Here is a 22,224-nt window from a genome sequence, read left to right as displayed (position 1 = left end):
AGCTATGATTACAGGCATGAGCTATAGTGACCAGCTTTCAACCATATTTTTAATTTCATCCTTTTTTTTATTTCACAAGTTTCAATTATCTAACCAGTAATGCTATAAAAACAAAATTTGAAAATGCACTTTAAAATCATATTTTAATTAATACTAGATAGCATTTTCAGCTCATGCCTATAAATTACTTGATTGTTGAACATTGAGAAATTAGACATTCTAGTAACTGCAGTGTCAAATTGTTACTTTTATTATTTTATTTGTTTTGTGCCAGTACTCAGGCTTAAACTCAGGGCCTCCTGTTCTCAACTTACCTTTTTTTACTCAAGGCTATTTTTTTTTCTGATTCTGCCTTGCTTTTTCTGATTAATTGGAGATTCAAATCTCTTAGATTTGTCTCCCCAGGCTGGCTTCAGATCTCACATCTCAGCCTCCTGAATAGCTAGGATTACAGCAAATTGTAGCCTTTTGTGTAGGAAAGGTTTGAACTAATATAAAAATTAATAACACAGTTATTAATTCCTCCTCAGCACCCTGACACATAATTGCTCCTACTATTAAACTTCTTTTGTCATGTCAGTACATTTCCTAAAATTAATGACCATAAATTAGTAATTTTTATAAGTCTGTAGTTCACATTGTTTCACTCTTTGTGTTACATGTACCTTTGTTCGAATTATTTGTATTGTCATGTTCTCCACAATGTCTCATACAGAATAGTTTTCTACCCTATAAATATCCTGTTCTTTACTAATTAATCTCTTTCCTTTTGCTCAATAACCATAGAAACTCTTGATACTTTTCTTAGCCTCTTTGTACAACCTGTTTCACTAATCAATATACACCTTCTTTTTGATCACATGGTATCACACTCCCTGCCCCCCCCTTTTTTTGTTGGTTGTGGGGCTTGAATTCAGCTTCGTAGGCACTGTTCCTAAGCTCTTTTGATCAAGGCTAGCAAGCACTCTACCACTTTGAGCCATAGCACCACTTCCAGTTTTTGAGTGGCTAATTGGAGATAAGAGTCTCACAGGGACTTTTCTGCCCAGGCTGGCTTCAAACTTCAGTTCTCAGATCTCAGCCTCCTGAGTAGCTGGGATTATAGGCATGAGCCACCGGCATCCAGCTATCTCATTCCTTTAAATAATATTCCACTGTAGGGAATAAATGAAAATTGACCATCCATTTCCCTAGTAAAGAACATCATGTTTGCTTTCAATTTTGGTGGCCATAGATAAAGCTGGATAAAACATTCATATGGAGCACTTCATCTAGATTTAACTTTTTATTTGAATGGGATAAACACCTAAGAGCACAGACTTGCATTTTCATCAGTTGGCTAGCATATATTCATAGATTCATAAGAATCAGGTAGATTCCATCAATTTAGTCATTTTTACCTGGGATGCTTCTTTGAAAGATTCAATTTCTTTAATAGATGTATCATAATTTAGATGATCTATTTTCTAGTGTGAGCATGAACATTTAAATTCCTCAAGATATGACACCTATCATCTGAGCTATCTAATTGTGCATAAAATTGTTCATATATGTTTTTATGCCTTCATTACCCATTGGGTCAGTAATGAGGCCCTGCTTTTGTCTATTGCATGAATAACCTAAGTTTTTGCTCTCCTATATTATTTGCATAGTATGTTGGTTACTTTGTATAGCTGTGACCTAAATACTTGAGAGAGCAACATTTTCATTTTCAGAGATTCTTTTTTTTTTGGTCTGAGACTGGGACTTGAACTCATTAACTAGCTCTCTATCACCTGAGCCACTCCCCTGTAGTCCTTATCTGTGGTGAAATAGTACATCTTGACAATAGAAGTGTGTGGAAGAGGAAGCTGTTTGCTTCCTGGTAGAGAAGATGGAATGGGACTAGAGAAAGATATAGCCCCAAGGACAGCTCCCATCCTCTCCCTCCAACTAGGTCCCACCTCCTACTGTTTACTGTCTCAAAATATCATCATGATTACAAATCTATCAAGGTGTTAGTCCATTCATTCAGTCAAAGTCCTAATATTCCAATCACCTATGAAGGTGAAAATGCCTTCATAGACATATACACATGTGTGCTTTATTAATCTCCTAAAGGTTTCTTAATTCAGTCAACTTGACAATGAAAATTAATTGTTATGCCTCTTGTCAGCTGGACACTGAAACACATTTTCTTAAGCTGCTGCAACATTCCTTCCCAGGTCTTCAAAAGATTGCTGCACATCCTCTAATGTAAAATGCATTTAGTCCATCTTTGTAAGTCCCCATATCCTTAACTATTGCAATATTATTCCAGTACCCTAATACCCAAGTTCAAAAAATAACAACATAATTGATAAATAGGATAATGACTTAAAAGAGATTTCTCAGAAGTAAAAACACATGAAGAAACATTCCATAAAGGAAATGCAAATCAAAACAACACTGAGATTGCACCTCACCCAATTAGAATGGCCAATAGGAAAAAAAAAACTAACAATAACAAATGTTGGCAGGGATGTGACCAAAGGGAACTCTATTACACTGGTGGTGGGGTTAGCGTGTTCAGCCACTCTGGAAAGCAGTATGGCGCTTCCTCGAAGAAGTAAACATAGAGATTCCCTGTGACTTGGAAATTCTCTCTTGGGCATTTATTGAATAGAGCACAAACAAAGTTGCACTAAAGCACAACCATGTTAATTGCAGCATTATTTTCCATAGCCAAGATATGGAATCAGCCCAGATGCTCCTCAATGGACAAATGGATCAAGAAAATGTGGTATAGATGCACAATAGAATTCAACTCATCTATCAGAATGATATTGTACCATGTGTTAAGGAAATGGAAAGACTTGGAAAAAATTATATTAAGCCAAGTAAGCCAGGCCCAGAGAAACATAGGTTGTATTGTTTCCCTCATTTGTAGTAGCAAGAATGTGCCTATATATCTATAAGTAAACACTGGATAGTAAGCAAGGGGTTACAAATGGATTAAATGTAATAGCATAATAGACTTTGTAGAGAGCGCAAATAGTATAATTGTTTTTAAAGACTAAGTCAAAGCCCAATAAATAAGTACCAGGAAATGGGTACTTGCAAGAGGGGAGGGTGGGGCCAACGGGAGAGAAGTAAAAGAATGAAGAGGGAAAGGTGGGAGAATGCAGGCAAGAATTAATTGTATATACCACAGAATTGAGAAATATATAAGGGAAGGTGTGGGTCAAAGTCAAGTAAAGATGCCAAAGTGATACACAGATCAAGATGTATTATATACATAAACTGCTTTGTTAAATGGCAAAAATTCAATATATAACCTACAATTAATATAAATGAAGGAAGGGGTGGGTTGGGAGGGGTAAGTAAGCATGATGAAAGGTGATGCTCAGCTGGTCACTCCTGTAATCCTAGCTACTTGGTAGGCTGAGGTCTGAGGATTGCAGTTCAAAGCCAGCTCAGGAAGGAAAGTCCATGAGACTCTTACATCCAATTAACCACCAGAAAACCAGAAGTGGCACTGTGGCTTAAAGTGGTAGGGCACTAGCCTTGAGCAAAAGAGTTCAAGAACAGTGCCCAGGCCCAGAGTTCAAGCCCTAAGACTGACAAAAAAAAAAAAAAATTGAAAGGGGTGACATTGATCAAGATGCAGTGTATTAAACTGCTTTGGTTAATGGAAACTCCCTTTTTTATAACTACTTAAAATAATAAAAATATTTTTTAAAAATCTCTGAAACTCAAGGCATCAGCCAGTAGCTCATGCCTATAATCCTAACTACCCAGGAGGCTGAGATCTTGAGCATCACAGTTCCAAGCCAGCCTGGGGAGGAAAGTCTGTGAGACTGTTATCTCCAATTAATCACAGAAAAACAACAACAACAAAAAACAGAAGTGACATTTGAAGTATCCTAAATCTGGAAATAAGGCCACCGACTCAGTTAAACCAGGCAAGGAGTCCTAATTAGCTGTGCAGCGACTACACCCCACTATTTGAGTAGTGGGATGCAGTGAAGACTTTTTCCCATGAGGGTCTTTTAAAGGAAAAACCACACAAGAGGGGTTTGTCAAGGCAAGCAAGCAGATTTACAGAAGAAAAACATAGCCTTGAGCTGCAGAAGTAGAAGCAAAACATAGTCTTGACTTGGTCAGCTAACCAATACTATTGGATTACAAAAGTCAAAACATATCCTTGGATAGGGGTAGTCTATTTTACAAAAATTATTTTTATTATAAGCTCCTGACTAATACAGCCAACCTCAGTACAGCTGATAATAAGCCTCAAGGTCGTCCATGGCCTTCAGCCAAATTTGTGGTAAACTGCAAAGCTGCCAGTGTGGTAAACTTGAGTGAGAGATATACTTTGGCTTTTTAGTAAGGATGGAAAAGACTTAGGTTGACTACTGGCCATTTGACCTGGAGTTTCTCTCTACAGAAGGGTTCTACCTTTAATATTTGGCCCCATTTTTAATAATCAATAATTTTGTTCTTTTACTGATTTCACATGTTACAGTGTTGTGGCTCAAGTGGTAGAGTGCTAGCCTTGAGCAACAGGAGCTCAGGGACTGGCAAAACAACAACAATGAAAATTATATATTTCCAACATACTGTTGGAAGGAAACATAGTTGAAAAAAACAAAAGCCACCACTTGAAGCTAAGTTGTGAGTATTGGAGTCTCTCAAAGACCAGCAGCCCCGATTGCAGCTAGAGCAAAGCTTATATAGGCCAAGACCACACAACTTGTGAGGAAATAAACCTAACAAAAGGGGGGGGAAGCAAACTATCTAGGGAAACAATCAGGGGAAATCAAGAGCCAATTATCTAAGGGAAGCATAGACCCAGTCTCCTTACTTCAATACAGTAGCACAGAACAACCATTCCCATTCCAAAAAGAGAATAGCAAGGAAGGATCAAACCCAGGAAAGAGCAGATGGACTTGTGATTTGAACTCCAAGGGATTTGGGTAGCCCTGCCCCTTTGACCATGCTGTTTGTAGTCCACATGGCTTCTGGGACTGGCTGAAGAAGACACCACAGCTTTTCTTGACAGATGTTCCAGATTCCTAGTATCTCCACACTCCTAAGGTTGCAGCTGACATGTGCACCTTCACAAACTCAATGGTGTGTGCTATATTAATCTCCTAGAGATTCTCAGTCAACTTAACCATCAGAATTAATTGTCATATCCCTTGTCAACTGCAGCTGAGATTTCAAAACTAAACCCATCACCTTCTCAAAGGCTGTTTAGAGGAACTCCCATCTTGCCATTCATTGTCTGGACTTTCAGGCTTTCCTTTTACATCTGTGTGGAAGCCTGGCTTGCCCTCTCAATTCTTTCATTCTGCATACTTGCAAAATCAGTCTCATATAGATGATGCCAAGGTCTGCTGCCAGCTTCGGCAGTAAGTAGCAGGGGTCCCTTGGATCACAGCAGCTTGGGCATCTTAGGAAAACACTTTCCTAGTGGCATACAAAGTACCCTAGAGCCCTTTTTTTTTTTTTTGTCAGTCATGGGGCTTGAACTCTGGGCCTGGGCGCTGACCCTAAGCTCTTCAGCTCAAGGCTAGCGCTCTACTACTTGAGCCACAGCGCCACTTCCAGCTTTCTGCATGGTTTATTGGAGATAAGAGTCTCACAGCCTTTCTTGCCTGGGCTGGCTTTGAACCGCAATCCTCAGATCTCAGCCTCCCTCATGAGTAGCTAGGATTACAGGAGTGAGCCACCATACCCAGCTTCTAGAGCTCTTTGCTTAAAAGTCTTTCAAATAAGTTAAAATCTTTATACTTTTGATTCTGTGGTGGGCAGACTACAGCCTAATCCTGAGAAGCTCTTCTAGGATCTTGTTGTCTGGGTGCTAAATATTTATTTTTAATGTTACTAATCTCTTTAACAAGCACACCCTTTTGTCTGCAACTTTAACTTGGTCATTTTTCCATCAAAGAACAGGATTTTCAGCAGGGCCCCAGTGGCTCACGCCTGTAATCCTAGCTACTCAGGAGGCTGAGATCTAAGGATCATGGTACAAAGCCAGCCCTGGCAGGAAAGACCCTGAGACTCCTATCTCCAGTAAACCACCAGAAAACCAGAAGTAGTACTGTAGCTCAAGTGGTAGAATGCTCTCCTTGAGCTGAAGAGCTGAGGGACAGCTCCCAGGCCCAGAGTTCAAGCCCTACAACTAACAACAACAAAAAAAAAAAACATGATTTTCAAATCTTTTTTTGCTTTGCCTTTTGTCCCTGATTCCCAAGTCTGCTAATCTGACTAAAAATAAACAACAATGTCCATGCCACATTCTAAATGCTATGCTATCTTGAAATACTCTCTGCAAATTACTTAATCCACTATTTTTAAATTCCTCCTTACTCAGAGTCTCAAGACATGGACAAAATATAGACCAATGTCTTTATGCTTGAATGTAATATGAATGGTCTCTAGTCCAATTCCCAGCTGAGTCTTCAATTCCATCTGAAACCTTATGAGCACAGATTTACTGTGTACATTTCTATTATTCTGCTCTTCTGAGTTTCCACCAGAATCTCCCAATAATCTGTACTTTGTAGTATCCTAGGCGTTTGGTTTTTTCTTTTTCTTTTTTTCTAGTTTACTATTCCAAACTTCCAAATTCTTCCCACCAGCTAATTCCAAAGGAAACTGAAAGACATTGTCAAGTAAAGCTGCAGCGACAACACTACTCCTCTGGTACCAATTTTCAGTACTAGTTTTATATCACTGTGACATAGAATCTAAGGTTGATAACAAAGATTTACTTGACTCACATTCTTAGAGATTTTAGTTCATAGTCTTTGGCCCTGTTGATTTGGGGCCTGTGGTGAGGCAGAGCATCATGAAGCATGTGAAGGAGGAGGCTGTTTCCCTCATGGCACATATGACACAGAGGAAAAAAAAATACTGCAAGAGGCCAGGGCAAGGAGGCTCCCAAGCAACCTACTTTCTCCAGCTAGGATCTGCCTCTCATAAGTCCATAGATGGCATTATAATGCTATCACATTATGAACCTATTATGATATTAGTCCATTCACTAAGCTAGGGTCCTCCTGACCTCTGGAAATACCCACACAGGCTCACCTGGAGTGTGCTTTACTAATCTCAAAAGTGTTTCCCAATCTAATACTTAAACTCTATGTTCCCAGGTGCCCAGGAAGGCCCAACTCAGAAGCCATGTGGTAGACAAGAGGAAGTATCACCATCCACTGAAATGGTAAAGTGATTCTTCTTGTCCTGAAGTAGAAATGTTGCTTTCATAAGTTCAACATCCTTAGCCATAAAGTAACTACAAATCAAAGCCAATTAAGATTCTATATCTCACTCAGTCAGAGTGGTAACTGTCAAGGAAACAAACAACAAATGCTGATGGGAGATGTGGGAAAAAAGAAACCCTCATCCATTGTTGGTGAGACTATAAAATAGTATAACATCTATGGAAGTTAATATAGAAATTCCTCAAAAAATTAAAAATAGATCTACATGATGGCTTACACCATTGGGCATCTATCAGATCAACATACCAGAAAGATATCTGCATACCCTTGTTTATTGCATCACTATTCACAATAGTCAAACAGTATACATGTACATACATAAATACCATGGAATTGCACAGCCATAAAGAAAAAATGATATCATTTCATTTACAAGAAAATGGATAGAATTGGATAATATCATGTGAAACAAGAAATGTCAAATTTCAGAAAACTAAATATTGTATGTTTTGGCTTATATGTAGAAGCTATACCTAAAAAAACATACATATTCATGGACATATGCACATACTTATATGTACACACATATATATCTCTATAGATATAGGTATATATATATATATATATATATATACATAAAATGGGCATAGAACATGAATCTATAGGACTATTTAGGCAGATAAGGGAAAAAAACTGATGGGAGGGTAAAGAACTTCAAAATACATTGTAACTATGTGTGGAAATGACATGAGGAATATCAATGAAAGTCATTCATCAACAGAGTCAGACGCAGGGAAAGGGAAAGCAATAGAGAGGTTATTCTTAGCACAATATATTGTATGTGCATCTGAAATATGGTGAAAACCCTTGGTGAAATTAATACACACACACACACACATATATATACACACATATATACACACACACACAAAGAAAGACAGGAAAGTAAAACAGGCTCTATTGTGGGGGAAGGGGATAGATACCAGTAGAAGTAAGGAGGAAAGGTTAACAAAGAGGATGAATGAAGATGAATATGGTAGAAGTAGTTTGTTTGCATATATTAAAATAGAAATAATAAGGGGGCTGGGAAGGTGACTCAGTGGTAGAGCGCTTGCCTTGCATGTATGAGGCCCTGGGTTCAATTCCTCAGCACCACATAAACAAAAAGAAAAAAGCCGGAAGTGGCGCTGTGGCTCAAGTGGTAGAGCGCTAGCCTTCAGCTGAGGAGCTGAGGGATAGCGCCCAGGCCCAGAGTTCAGGCTCCATGACCAGACCCAAAAAAAAAAAAGAAAAGAAAAGAAAAGAAATAAATAATAATATAAATAACAGTAAAGTAAATAACAAAATCTGTTTTAATTTTTCTGTGTATGTGCTGGTACTGAGGCTTGAACTCAGGACCTGGGCACTGTCCCTTAGCTTCCCCACTTGGGCCACAGCTCCACTTCTGGCTTTTGGGTAGTTAATAGAGATAAGAGTCTCCTGGGCTTTCCTGTGCAGCCTGGCTTTGAGCTGTGGTCCTTAGATCTGAGCCTCCTGAGAAGCTAGGATTACAGGGGTGAGCCATCCATCTGGTGAGCCCAGATGAAATTATTTTAAGAAGATGGGTAAAGGAGAGTAATAAGAGGGGTGAGTGTGATCCAAATACATTGTATGCATAAGTAGAAATATCACAATGAAAACCCCACTTATTTAATCTAACTAATATAGGCTATCAAATTCTAAACAAGAAATATTACTTTCTTAGTTTCTTGTTTTTAAGTTGAATTCAGCTATTAAAATATGACTGTGGCTGGGTGCTGGTGGCTCATGCCTGTGTTTCTATCTACCCAGGAGGATGAAATCTGAGGATAGAGGCTTGAAGCTATCCCCAGGCAGTAAAGTCTATGAGATTTTTTTTTTTTTTTTTTGTCAGTCATGGGACTTGAAGTCAGGGTCTGGGCATTGTTCCTGGGCTCTTTTGCTTAAGGCTAGTGCTCTGTCACTTTGAGTTAAAGCTTCACTTCTGGTTTTCTGGTAGTTAATTGGAGATAAGAATTTCAGAGGCTTTTCCCTTCCTGAGCAGTCTTTGAACCACGATCCTCAGATCTCAGTCTCCTGAGTAGCTAGGATTACAGGCGTGAGCCACCAACACCCAGCAGTGAGACACTTATCTCCAATTAACCCACAAAAAGAAGGAAGTGAAGCTGTGGCTCAAGTGGTAGAGTACTAGCCTTGAGCAAAAAAGCTCAAGTACAGCCCAGGCCCAAGCCCAAGGACCAACACATAAACACACACACACACACACACACACACACACACACACACACTCACACACAAAACTATTACATTATAAACACTGGATTTTATTGGATTTTGCTTTCTGAAAGGTGGATGAATAGATCCTTACCAAGTGATATCTTTTTTTTTTTTTTTAGGTCCAGTCGTGGGGCCTGAACTCTGGGCCTGGGCACTGTCCCTCAGCTCTTCAGCTCAAGGCTAGCACTCTACCACTTGACCCACAGCGCCACTTCTGGCTTTTTTCTTTTTGCTTATGTGGTGCTGAGGAATTGAACTCAGGGCCTCAGGCATGCAAGGCAAGCACTCTACCACTGAGCCACCTTCCCAGCCCCCCAAGTGATATCTTTAAAAATAAAAAAAAAAGCGGCACTGGTGGCTCATGCCTGTAATCCTAGCTACTCAGGAGGCTGAGATCTGAGGATCATGGTTCAAAGCCAGTCCAGGCATGATAGTCCGTGAGACTCTTATCTCCAATAGACCACTAGAAAACCAGAAGTGGTGCTGTGGCTCAAGTGGTAGAGTGCTAGCCTTGAGCTGAAGAGCACAGGGACAGTGCCCAAGCCCAGAGTTCAAGCCCCACGACTGACCAAAAAAAAAAAAAAAAGAAGACATTTGCAAATATCAACACAGGTTTTAAACTGTGTGCTAGGGATCCTCTTCCTTGGAAGGAATGTCTCTTCATTGGATTAAATATTTTGAAGTTGCTGATGTAATTGGAGCTGAGATACACATCTAGGAAAAGCTATGGGTTTGCCAAAGATGTACCCTATCCTTGTTTTTGGGAACCTTTGAATTTACAGTATTGCTTATATCTTTTCAAATTCTCAGAACGAACATACAACAATTTTAATGATTTTGTGTGTATGTGTGTGTGTGTTGCAGGAAACCTCAAAACAGAGCAAAGCTGGTAAGTAGTCTGGAGTTCTTTTTTGGATGCATTTTTTTATTGTTGCTTTAAAGGTGACCTACAGAGGATTACAGTTAGATAAGTCAGATAAAGAGTATATTTATTTTTAACAATACCACCCCCTTCCCTTGTGCTTTCAATTTTTCCCTCTGGTTCCCCACCTACAAGTTTTATATATATATAAAAGTTTTATATATGTGTGTGTGTGTATGTGTGTGTATGATATCTTTGACATAGTGTCTGAGTATCACTGCTGCATATTTTTACCCTTTTACCCTCCATTTCTGTGTCCACCCCCTTACCCTCCCAAAGACAGATAAATGAACAAAGGAGATAAAAGGCAAAGAATATAAAAACAGTAACAAAGAGAAAAACCTCTTTTTCTTATTTTTTTTGTCAGTCGTGGGGCCTGAACTCTAGGCCTAGGTGCTGTTCCTCAGCTCTTCATCTCAGGTTAGTGCTTTACCACTTGAGCCACAGCACCACTTCCATCTTTTTCTGCTTATGTGATGCTGAAGAATTGAACCCAGGGCCTCATGCATGCAAGGCAAACATTACACCACTGAGCCACCTTCCCAGCCCCGAGAAAAACCTCTTATTCCCATTTCCTGGAATTCATTTTGATAAATATTATTTTATATGATCAGATGCACATAGCTATTGTGCCTTTGTGATCCTCTCCTAAGAGCATCCTCCTTTGGTCTCACTCTGTCTGAATGCCTACAGACCTGTATAATATATCATGTCCCAGTGTAACTTTTTGGAAGGAAAAAAATCTAGATGCTAAAATGGGCCTGGTATTCTCTTTGAAGAGCCACTCTGATTCTGGATTTTGATAGGATAAGGATAATAGAAGCATTGTGGGGAAAATCTTGATTAAATAAAAACTTTCAAGTTCCTGGAAGCAATTATATTCAATTTAGTTTTAGGTGGTATGGTGTCCAAGATTTCTTGGACTTTTGTTATGTGTTTTGTGACTGTGAATATATGTGTGACTGTGTATAGAAGAGGGGCTGTATGTTTTCTCTGAAGATATTTTCATCTTACACAGCAAAACTGCTCCCATAACTTCTCAAAGCATAGCACATGCTTTATATGCAGTAACTCATCCAGTCTCATTACAATTGTACCTGGAGTTTTGTGCCTAATTCCCATTGCTTAGTTTGAGTAATTAAAGCACCAAAATGAATGACTCAGGCTCTCTATACATAGAAAAGTCAAAATATGAACCCATGTGTGGGGGCCAATGGTGTTGCTCTCAACTAATGACATGAACTTGAGTTTTTGTCATGGACTTATTAGTCCCAGTACATTCCTGTATAAATCTAAAGTTCTCCAGTATTCAGAGTTTATAGATGTTGTCCATAAAGGTTCCTTTATAAAGTTGTCTTCATTGTCATTTATGTATGGGTGTGGGTATGTGTGCCAGTTCTAGGTCTTGAACTCAGGACCTGGGCATTGTCCCTGAACTCTGCTCTTCCACTTGAGCCAATGCTCCACTTTTGGCTTTTTGATGACTAATTCAAGATATGAGTCTCATAGACTTTCCTGCCTAGGCTGGCTTTGAACCACGATCCTCAGATCTCAGCCTCCTGAGTAGCTAGGATTACAGGTATGAGTAGTGCCCAATTCATTGTTATTTAAACCATGTTAGTAACAGAAAAAAAATTTCTACCCATTGGCATAGTCATTCTTGGGAAATAATTGTAAATATACTCTGATGCTTTTGGTCAGGTCATAGGTCCTTTGAGGTACATGTGACCATGTAAGGCATGTTGATTTGTATCTTAGAAACTGAAATTTTGTCTTAGAAAATGAATCCAAACATACATATTAGCATCGACTGAATATTTTATCACACATGATAAGCAATAGAATGTTCCAGTTCTTTCCAGTGAAGATATTATAAGAGTGAAAGACTAAGTTCTTGAAGTTGGTTGAACATAATTGCTATAATTTTGTTGCAGCTTTCTTGTACCCATGGGTTAAACAGCATTAGCATTCACTGTTGACTGGATAGTGTGGTCTTTGCAGCCACCTACTGAACACTCTCTCTCTCTCTCTCTCTCTCTCTCTCTCTCTCTCTCTCTCTCTCTCTCTCTCACACACACACACACACACACACACACACACACACACCATAGAAACTGAAGAATGGGGGGCCTGGGAAGGTGGCTTAGTGGTAGAGTGCTTGCCTTGTATGCATGAGGCCCTGGGTTTGATTCCTGAGCACCACTAAGCAGAAAAGGCCAGAAGTGGCACTGTGGCTCAAGTGATACAGTGCTAGCCTTGAGCTGAAATGCTGAGGGACAGCACCCAGGCCCAGAGTTGAAGCCCCACAACCCACAAAAGAAAAAGGAAGAAACTGAAGAATGTATGGAAGTATATCATATGATCAGGGCTTGAGTTTGCTTTAAAGGAAGTGTGAATCTCATTCAACAAAATCAGACAAATAGACCCACAGGTAGATCCAATGGTCTTGCTGCCTGTAAACAAGATGGTGGCAATTTAATGGACTTCATGATGGGCAGAAGGCAGGGAAATCCCTTTATATAATTAATATACACTAATTTTATGAAGAAAGAAAAACTGGGCAACAGAAATGTTGGGATTCTTAGTATATTCTGTAGGATCTCATATAGATGAACCATTTTATGTCACATAATGTAGAGTGTATGTAAAAAGCAAAGGACTCCTTGTCTGGTTGATATACTGTTCCCCTCTGCATTCTTCCTCTACAAAGAACAGGATATTCTGAGCAGAAAAGAAATACCCATATTATGAGATGGAAGTATGGCCAAGTGGGAGAGCTCTAGCCTTGAGTAAAAAAGCTAAGCAAGAGTATAAAGCAGTGAGTTAAAGCCCCAGTACCAGCCAGGAGCTAAGGGTTCATGCCTGTAATCCTACTCAGAAGGCTGAGATCTGAGGATTGCTATTCAAAACTAACATGGGCAGGAAAGTCTATGAGACTCTTATTGTGAGACCAGGAAAGGGTTGAGGTTGGAATGCTGCCTCCTCAGTACTCAGAAGGCTGATAACTGGACCCTGGAAAAATTGAAACAGACAAAGCAAAACAAATGCATAAGTTACTGTTACCTGGACCGTATGATATTTGAGTTAGAGTTGTTTGGACCCTATAAAGCTTGAGACATTGGGAAGATAAATGTTTGTGTTAAGGTTAAATGTTTACTGCTTCCATCTTCTTCCTAACAAAAAGGAAGTCAATTATTACTACGTACAAAACTGTCTCATGTTAATTATTGTAACCACAAGATAGAGTGATACCTTGTTCTTGCACATGTCTGTACTAACCTCCCCTATACTGAACTTTAGGTTTGCTTACAAGAGCTCGGGATCCAAGAGCAGGTGAGCCTTTACCCCCGGTCCCCACTCTCTTCATTCTCTCTCTCTCTCTCTCTCTCTCTCTCTCTCTCTCTCTCTCTCTCTCTCTCTCTTTCTCTCTCTCTGTTCTCATTTCTTTGGCTCCAGAATCCTGCTGTGCTGTTCCAGGTTGCCAGTAGCAACATTTTGTCTCCAAATACTGGAAATGAAGGTATAGTTCAAGTGGTACAGCACCAGTCTTGAGCAAAAAAGCCAAGCAAAACCCAAGGCCCTGAGTTCAAGCTCCAGTAATGGCACAAAAAAGTCCATATTAAACCTGACAAAAAATATATATATATATGTATATGTATATATATATATATTTTGTCAGTCATGGGGCTTGAACTCTGGGCCTGCACTCTTCAGCTCAAGGCAAGTGCTCTACCACTTGAACCACAGCACCACTTCTGGTTTATTGGAGATGAGTCTCATGGAGTTTCCTGCCTGGGCTGGCTTTGAACCGCAATCCTCAGATCTCAGCCGGCACCCGGCTCTGACAAAATATTCAGTTAGGTATTACCATCATCTAAAGAAACTAATGCCTACATGCTTATCTACTGCCTCACCTATGTTTGAAAATATTTGGGTTACATTTCTCTGTTACATATAAGGAGACTACAAATAAAGTAAAATAAGATAAATCTAAAGTATATAAATCTAAAGTATATAAATCTATATTTATATACTTATATAAATACAAATAAGTGTATATTTATGAATGTATATTTATAAATATGTGATCAAACTTTCACCAACAAGCAATTGTTCATCTACCCCTTAATATTCTTTTTTTTAAGGTTTCCTCCTTTCTGGAGAAAATATAAACTGAAAGTATACACTTTTTAAATGTGTGTGCATGTAACATACTTATATTTGTGGGACCATTTGAGGGACAAGAGGGAGAAGGGAAGTGAAGGTGAACAATATCGGAAAGCATCATGTCTCTGTGTTCAGATGGCACAAAGGAAATCCACTGAAGTGTATTAAAAACCAGAGGGTTGGGGGGACCCAGAAAAGAAGAGAGCAATAGAGGGGATTGTTCTGATCAAAGCACAATATATGATATGTTTAGTTGAAACTCCTTTATACAACCCTCTTTATAAAGAGGGAAAAACAGAGAGAATGAGGGAAGGGGCAACATTGTCCAAAAATAAATGTACTCAGTACCTGACTTATGTAATTGTAAATAAACCCTCTGTTCATTACCTTTATAATAACAATTTCCAAAAAAGATAGTAAATAAATAGTTCAACTCAAAAAATGTACAATGAGTGAAATACAACAGTTAAAATCTTTGATACAATTAATACACACTAAAAATTGCTTATCCCTAGAAAAAATCTCTTTTTTCTTTTGCCAGTGGTGGGGCTTGAACTCTGGGCCTGAACTCTATGCTGAGATCCTTTTGCTTGAGGCTAGCACTCTATCACTTGAGCCAAGCCACAACTCTACTTTCAGCTTTTTGTGTGATTAATTAGAGATAAGATTCTCAAGGACTTTCCTGCCCTAGCTGTCTTCAAACCTCAATCCTCAGATTTTAGCCTCCTGACTAGCTAGGATTAAAGGTGTAGCCACTAGTACTTAGCAAAACTATAATCTTATCTCCAATGAGACAGGATCTGGGGCAGATCTCTTAGCTTCACTGGAGTAGGCTCGGAAGGCTCCAAGATCCTGCTCTCTGTCATTAAAGCCAAATTCAAGATAACACATTCATGGGGATTGACAGAAAAACTAGCTTTCTAATCACTGAGAAGCAAGGGTGTGTATACAATGCTGTGAGGATACACTCAAGGTGAAAATAGCTGCTATTCAATTCACACACACACACACACACACACACATATGATAAAAATGGTCTTTTTGTTGTTGTTGGTGGTGGTGGTCATAGGGATTGAACTCTGGGCTGTCCCTCTGCTCTTCATCTCAAGGCTCGCACTCTACCACTTGAGCCACAGTACCACTTTCAATTTTCTGAGTGGTTTATTGGCAATAAGAGTCTCAGGACTTACCTGCCTGAGCTGGCTTTGAACCATGATCCTCAGATCTCAGCTTCTGAGTAGCTAGAATTGCAGACATGAGCCACCAGCACCTGACTTAAAAATTGTCTTTTAATCAATTGAGAAGTGCTCTGAAACAGGATATAATGCAGTAGCAACATGATGTGATGTTTGTACACTGAAATTGCCTTAGTAGTATCATAAGGACACTAACACTTTAGATGAGTTTTCTCAACGTGAGAGGGCTGATGGGCTTCCTCTTTTTTCTTTTATTGTGAAAATACTGTACAGAGGGGTTACAATTACATGGGCAAGATAATGAGTACATTATCTTGTAGCCTCCTCCTTTGTTTCCCCTTCCCATCCCATTCCCCCCCCCCCACCCCCCTGGGCTTCCTCTTTGAATCCTGGTGTAACTTAACAGCATTTTAGGTTGACTGTTTTGTTGTACTAAGATGTCCTTAGGGGCTGGGAAGGTGGCTCAGTGGTAGAGTGCTTGTCTTGCATGTATGAGGCCCTGGGTTCTATTCCTCAGCACCACATAAGCAGGGAAAAAAAAGCCGGAAGTGGCGCTGTGGCTCAAGTGGTAGAGGGCTAGCCTTGAGCTGAAGAGCTGAGGGACAGCACCCAGGCCCAGAGTTCAGGCCCCATGCTGATGTAAAAAAAAAAACAAACATGTCCTTAGTTCAAAGCTGCTGCATCTCATTTTATTTGTTTTGTGTAATTTTTTAATTATTTTTATTATCTTTAAGTAGCTGTACAAAAGAGTTGCCATTCACCAAAGCAGTTTATGAACACACTGCATCCTCATCAGGGCCACCCCTTCCAACCTTCTCACCTACCCTTCCCAGCCCACCCCTTCCCTTCCCTTAATTTTAGGTTATGTATTGACTTTTTTTTTTTTGCATTTTAACAAAGCAGTTTATATGTGCAATGCATCTTGATCTGTGTCACCATTTCAACATCTTCACCCTCCTTCAACCTCTTCTTTTATATGTCTCAATTCTGTGGTATGTACAATGAATTCTCATTTCTTTGCTACTCCTCTCCTTCCCCCATCCTGCCTCTATGCAGGTGGAAGACACAGCAACAGCTATATTGAATGTTTGTTAAACATCCACATCCATGCACTCCAGCCTCACTTCTTCCCTTTTTTTTTGGGGGGGGGGGTCCAGTCGTGGGGCCTGAACTCTGGGCCTGGGCGCTGTCCCTCAGCTCCTCAGCTCCTCAGCTCAAGGCTAGCACTCTACCACTTGAGCCACAGCGCCACTTCCCGCTTTTTTTCTTTTTGCTTATGTGGTACTGAGGAATCAAACCCAGGGCCTCAGGCATACAAGGCAAGTGTTCTACCACTGAGCCACCTTCCCAACCCCAAAATATTTCTTTTTTTTTTTTTTTTTTGGTTGGTTGTGGGGCTTGAACTCTGGGCCTGGCGCTATCCTTGAGCTCTTCAGCTCAAGGCTAGTGCTCTACCACTTGAGCCACAGTGCCACTTCTGGCTTTTTCCATTTATGTGGTGCTGAGGAATCGAACCCAGGGCCTCATGCATGCAAGGTAAGCACTCTACCACTGACCCATCTTCCCAGCCCTCCAGCCCCACTTCTATACCAAGTATGTTCCCTACCAATATACTGTTACTGTTTCCTCCTAGATCCCTCGCATGACCTGGCAGAATGCCCAGAATTAGACAATGTAAGCATATCTTTCTTTGTCTAATGTAGAAATGAAGCTCTGTTTTTAATCAAATTAATATGAAATTCTGACTATGTGCATTAATTCTTTGAAAGACATAATTTTATATGGACAAATGTTGAATAAGAACATCTTACCAACGGATATACTAGGACAGCTAAAATCTCCTCCTCCATTATAAAGTGTATAGAAGACGCATTTCCCATAGCACTCATTTTCCTTCTTCATCTAAATGTACTTAAGGGAGTACGTGCTTCAAAGAGAGACTCTCTCTTGCCTTTTCCACTGGTGTCCTCTGCAGCAGTTGTTTTTTGGGAGGAGGGAGTGACTATTGGCTGGATCACTGTTTCCTCTCTGCTTTTCTAAGCCATCAAGAGAAAAAATGTCTGGGTGCCAGCAGCTAGTACCTATAATCCTAGCAATTTAGGAAGCTGAGATTTGAAGATCATGGTTTGAAACCTGCTCAAGCAAACAAATCCACAAGACACTTACTTTCAATTAACCAGCAAAATGTCAGAAGTGGAGGTGTGGCTCAAATGGTGAAGTGCCAGTTTTGAGCTAAAAAGCTAAGCAAAAGCAAGGAGCAATGAGTTCAGACCCCAGTACCATCATGAGAGAGAGAATAATGCATAGTCTGTTTGGATCCTCATAGTGTTTTCTTTTCTATAATTGCAGATGCTTTCCTTCACTACATTTGGAAGTGGTATGTATTCACCCACTTGCTAAGGAAATAACTTACTGGCTTAGTCAAGTTGAAATTGGAGTGTTAGACCCTCAGACTCAAACTTTAGGAGTACTACATGTCAGGTCTAGACTGAGCCCTGTACACCAAAGAAAAAGGCACAGTCAATGACAAAGAAATGTATATTACGTAGTGAGGATAGCACTTCAGCTCATCTTCACCTATCTCCCTGGAGCAGACATTTGCCTGAAGTCAAATTGGGGTAGGGAGTTGGAGGTATGTCTAATTAAAACAGTCCCAATCACATGTGTATTCAGAGGTGGCCACAGGTGGTCTAACAGTCCATTGTCTCAGGATTGGTATAGTAACATTGGTGCCTAACTCTTGGTCCAGTCTCCTATCTGTTTCTTCCTGGCTTCCAAGTGTTGCAATCACAGCAGCCCTCTTGTGTCAGAAAATGAATAGACATACAAGAGATATAGGATAGGTTTTTTTACTTCTGCACAAAAGGGTGCATTGCCACTCTCCCCAAAGCTAGGCAGGCACACCAGGTGGGGTAGTCTGCTTGGTTTTTATTCCAACTCAAGGTGTTATTTTGTCCCTTCTCCTGTTGCTAAGGAGTAGGCTCACATTTTCTTTACAATTGGTTATCAGGGTTATGGGTAATACAAGGAAATTAGAAAGCACTCTAACCATCAGTGAAAGGTCCCTACTGGGGGAAGGCACATGTTCTCACCCCAGGCCGGCTAGGAACAGGATTGCTAATGGTTACAGGTGGAAGAGGTTGGTAAAGTCAGTAAAAAGTTCCCACTCAGGTGGAGAAGGAAATTAATCTTAACACCATAGGTAAGAACCCTTGCTGTGGTAGGCTGTTTACACAGAAGACAATAGTTACGACTGGAGTCAAGAAGCAAATAATTCCAGAAAATTTTAGTACCTGGAAATGTCAATACAGAGTGGTTGATTGGTTACAAGATGAAGAGATTTTAGTTTGACAGCACAGATTGCTTTTTCTCACACAAGATAGCTGTAAATTTACTCCTACCTAGAGAATCCTGGCTTCCTGCTGAAAAAGGACGTGGAGTTTCCTGAGAGAAAATGATTTCACAAGTACACAATTCTGGCCACTGAGGCTCTAGGGAAAGTCTGTAAACTAGAAGAAAGATGAGGTTGATCTTGTGTGAACCAAGGCTTCACCTTGTGTAGGAAGGAATGAACAAGCTACTCTCTCCACTGGATTTCTTCCAGATGTGCATCAGGTAGCTGAGTGGGACCTGGAAAGTATCAGTAGCAATGATGAAATCCCAGGTAGGTAACATTCCAGATAAGATGCCATGGGAAAGGGTCCTGGGAACAGTCAGGTTATATCTTTTACCTAAGAGGCTAAAAGAAGAGAGACGAATCAGAAGGGAAATATGTGTAGAGGTTTGTTTCATATTTTAATTGGTTTTATTGGAGATAGAGTCTCTAGAAAACAGGAATTGGTGCTGTGGCTCAAGAGGTAGAGCACTAGTTTTGAGCTGAAGGGTGCAGGGACAGTGCCCAATCCCAGAGTTCAAGCCCCACGACCAACAAAAAAGTCTCAAGGACTTTCCTGCCCAAGGCTGGCTTTGAACCATGATCCTCAGATCTCAGCCTCCTGAGTAGCTAGGATTATAGTAGGCATAAGAGCCACCTACGCCCAGCTTACCTTGTTTCTTGATCTGTTACTTAAAGATGATCTTTCCCATAACACCTGCTCTTTCCCATCTCTGCCACTGCCAAACCTCAAAGCCTTTGGTTGAGATTATAGTATGCCTTGGGAATTATGCACAAGATGTTTTGAGTTGAGCTTTGGGCATTAATCTGGATTCTAATGGGACACAACTCTCTCATAGGCACATACTTGAACTTGGAAGCAAACTTCTTTTAATGTCTGCCCACAGATGTAGGAGAAATATATTTGGGCATTTGTAGCAACACCTCTGTGTTTCTCTCCTCACTGTTTATTCCTGGTTTAAAGGACAAGCAGGGTTGGAGTGGTGATGACAAAAGATCCAGTGTCCTGAAAAGCAAAGGAAGAAGTATGACCTTGAATACATCTCCAGCCCCCACTCCTCAGTTCACAAACTAATTTTTTAGCAAGTCAAGGCTTCCTCCTCAAAGAAAGATGATTTCTATCTGTCCTGAGGGTTTTCGTTCTAGACCAGATTATCCCCAGATCTCCAATGAATGTTCAGGAAAGTCCACTGATGAAGTATGTATGTGGATAGACATGTAAAATGGTTAATGTTAAAGAAGATACTTTTGTCTTTGGAGGACCATCGTCACTCATTAAAACAACCAAAAATCCTGACTGTAAAGAGAGACTGCCTCCAGAGCTCTGAGGATGATCTAATCCTGTGAACTTCAGCATCCTGTTCCATAAGAACACCCCTATGCCAACATAAGGAACAGATACCTAACACAGCTGTACTATGGTAAGCAAACCCTGGTTTCTCCCTGAAATTAACCTGCAATGATGCAGTAGAATTGAACTGGGGCCTCCCTGCCCTGTTCTGTAACAGAGCAGGTAGAAACCGAGTTTCCCTCCTCCCCCCACCTGCAGTCCTTTCCTTACTCTTTTGAGGACTATCCTTGTACATGGTATTCTGAATTCTAAGAGGCATCTGTAACACCACCTTTGCTCCTCAGTTCACATAAATTGGCTTACAAAAAAATAATAATGTGTTTTTCTAAAAAGAAAATGCAGGTGCTGGCCCCAGGAAGTCAAGATCCAGAAGCTGGTTGCCTTTTCTGCCTTTTTAAGAATAGGATGGGGAAAAAATGTGCTGTAAAGAGAAAGATCTTTTGTCTGTTCTAACCTGTTTTGTCCGTGGAAGTGCTTCTACCCCTAATTCTTCCAAAAATGAACATTTTAGATTGAAAACTTATCCTTAAGACTTGTCTTAAATAAATCTATTTTCTTCCACTAATTTCTATTTTTCTGTGTTTTTGGTTGAGTAATGAATGCAACAAACCATAGATCTCATAGCAATTCCATGAAATAAACAGTTATAGACTGGGGGAAAAGGGAAGCTAGGGAATCAGCCTCAGGCAATAAAAGGGGCCCAAAGATGGTCCTGGGAGGTCAAGCTTCCAGCTGAAGATCACCAAGGTCATCCCATTTGAACTATGCAGACATTTCCTGATAGTAGGACCCAGTTATCCTGGACATAACCAGTGTTTACTATGGTTGGAGGATATGTCTGTGGAAGATTCTGGCCTTGAGGTCAGCACCGGCTAAGCTTGACTCCGGGAGGGACAGAGATGCCAGAAATGCTGTGGTGTGTGTGTGTGTGTGTGTGTGTGAGGAGGGGGAAGGAGGTGAAGAGAGAGAGAGAGGCTCACTTGTTGGTCTGGTGGAATCTGTGTTCTTAAACCCATATCTGGTTCTTTACATAGAGCCAGACTGACAGCATCATCCCACTGACAGATCACAGACCCTGCAGAGATGGTCCATTTTGTGCAGACACCTGTGTATCCAACTTGGCCAAGCCAGGTGGATGAGGGTGGTTCCCCCATGAAGAGCAGAAAGTGGCAAAGGGACTACCGGTAGATGTCAAGGATGTCACCTTAGCTGCGATAGACCAAGTAGTTCTCATCCCTTCAAGTGAGAAATGTGGAATGTTATGCGTTGTTATAACAAAAGAGTAAAATAATACTTGAAAGCACCCATCCCAGAAGACCACTCGGACACAGTCTGAAGAGGAGGTTTTATAAAGAGGTTTATTAGAAGGGCTGACAAGGCCATCTCCCCCACAGGAGAGGGAGCAAGATGGCACCTGTCCCTGCCCATGGCCCTCCTTGTAACACAGGTGCTAGAGGTGTGTGTGCAGCTAAGTCTGGGCGGAGAGTGAGAATGCAGACCTGTCCTGAGGAAACTAGCAGGAGCCCCGGGAGAGTTCTTTGTGAAGGATAGGGTGGAGTTCAGGTTTGGGTGGAGAGGGTTCTGCTGATGCACCTGGGGGCAGATACAAGCTGCTACCGGAAGTGAAGTGGGAGGGGTGAGGACCTGAGATGGAGGAAATGCTAACAGTACTATACAGTAGTATAAATTATATAATGGTTTGCTAA

The 22,224-nt window shown here is 40.6% G+C and overlaps 1 protein-coding gene across 2 annotated transcripts in view; it reads left to right on the top strand.

The window, feature by feature from the left end:
• Nucleotides 1-21,089, top strand: part of Znf280b (zinc finger protein 280B) — an 80,485-nt gene extending 59,396 nt beyond the window's left edge. The window contains exons 3-9 of one of the 2 annotated variants that reach the window (XM_042666342.1): nucleotides 7,125-7,192; nucleotides 10,353-10,377; nucleotides 13,711-13,743; nucleotides 17,407-17,447; nucleotides 18,123-18,150; nucleotides 19,378-19,437; nucleotides 20,410-21,089. In XM_042666342.1, the coding sequence (XP_042522276.1) occupies nucleotides 7,190-7,192; nucleotides 10,353-10,377; nucleotides 13,711-13,743; nucleotides 17,407-17,447; nucleotides 18,123-18,150; nucleotides 19,378-19,437; nucleotides 20,410-20,495 (276 nt within the window). In that variant the 5' untranslated portion in view covers nucleotides 7,125-7,189 and the 3' untranslated portion in view covers nucleotides 20,496-21,089. The remainder of the gene's footprint in view (nucleotides 1-7,124; nucleotides 7,193-10,352; nucleotides 10,378-13,710; nucleotides 13,744-17,406; nucleotides 17,448-18,122; nucleotides 18,151-19,377; nucleotides 19,438-20,409) is intronic. The other variant, XM_042666341.1, reaches the window with a different exon arrangement.
• Nucleotides 21,090-22,224: the final 1,135 nt, after the last annotated feature.

The sequence above is a fragment of the Dipodomys spectabilis genome, unplaced genomic scaffold (genome assembly GCF_019054845.1).
Source record: "Dipodomys spectabilis isolate Male_0828 unplaced genomic scaffold, ASM1905484v1 ptg000363l, whole genome shotgun sequence".
Lineage (NCBI taxonomy): Eukaryota > Metazoa > Chordata > Mammalia > Rodentia > Heteromyidae > Dipodomys > Dipodomys spectabilis.
Note: the sequence above shows the minus strand (reverse complement) of the source record. Positions and strands in the feature narration are given on the sequence as shown.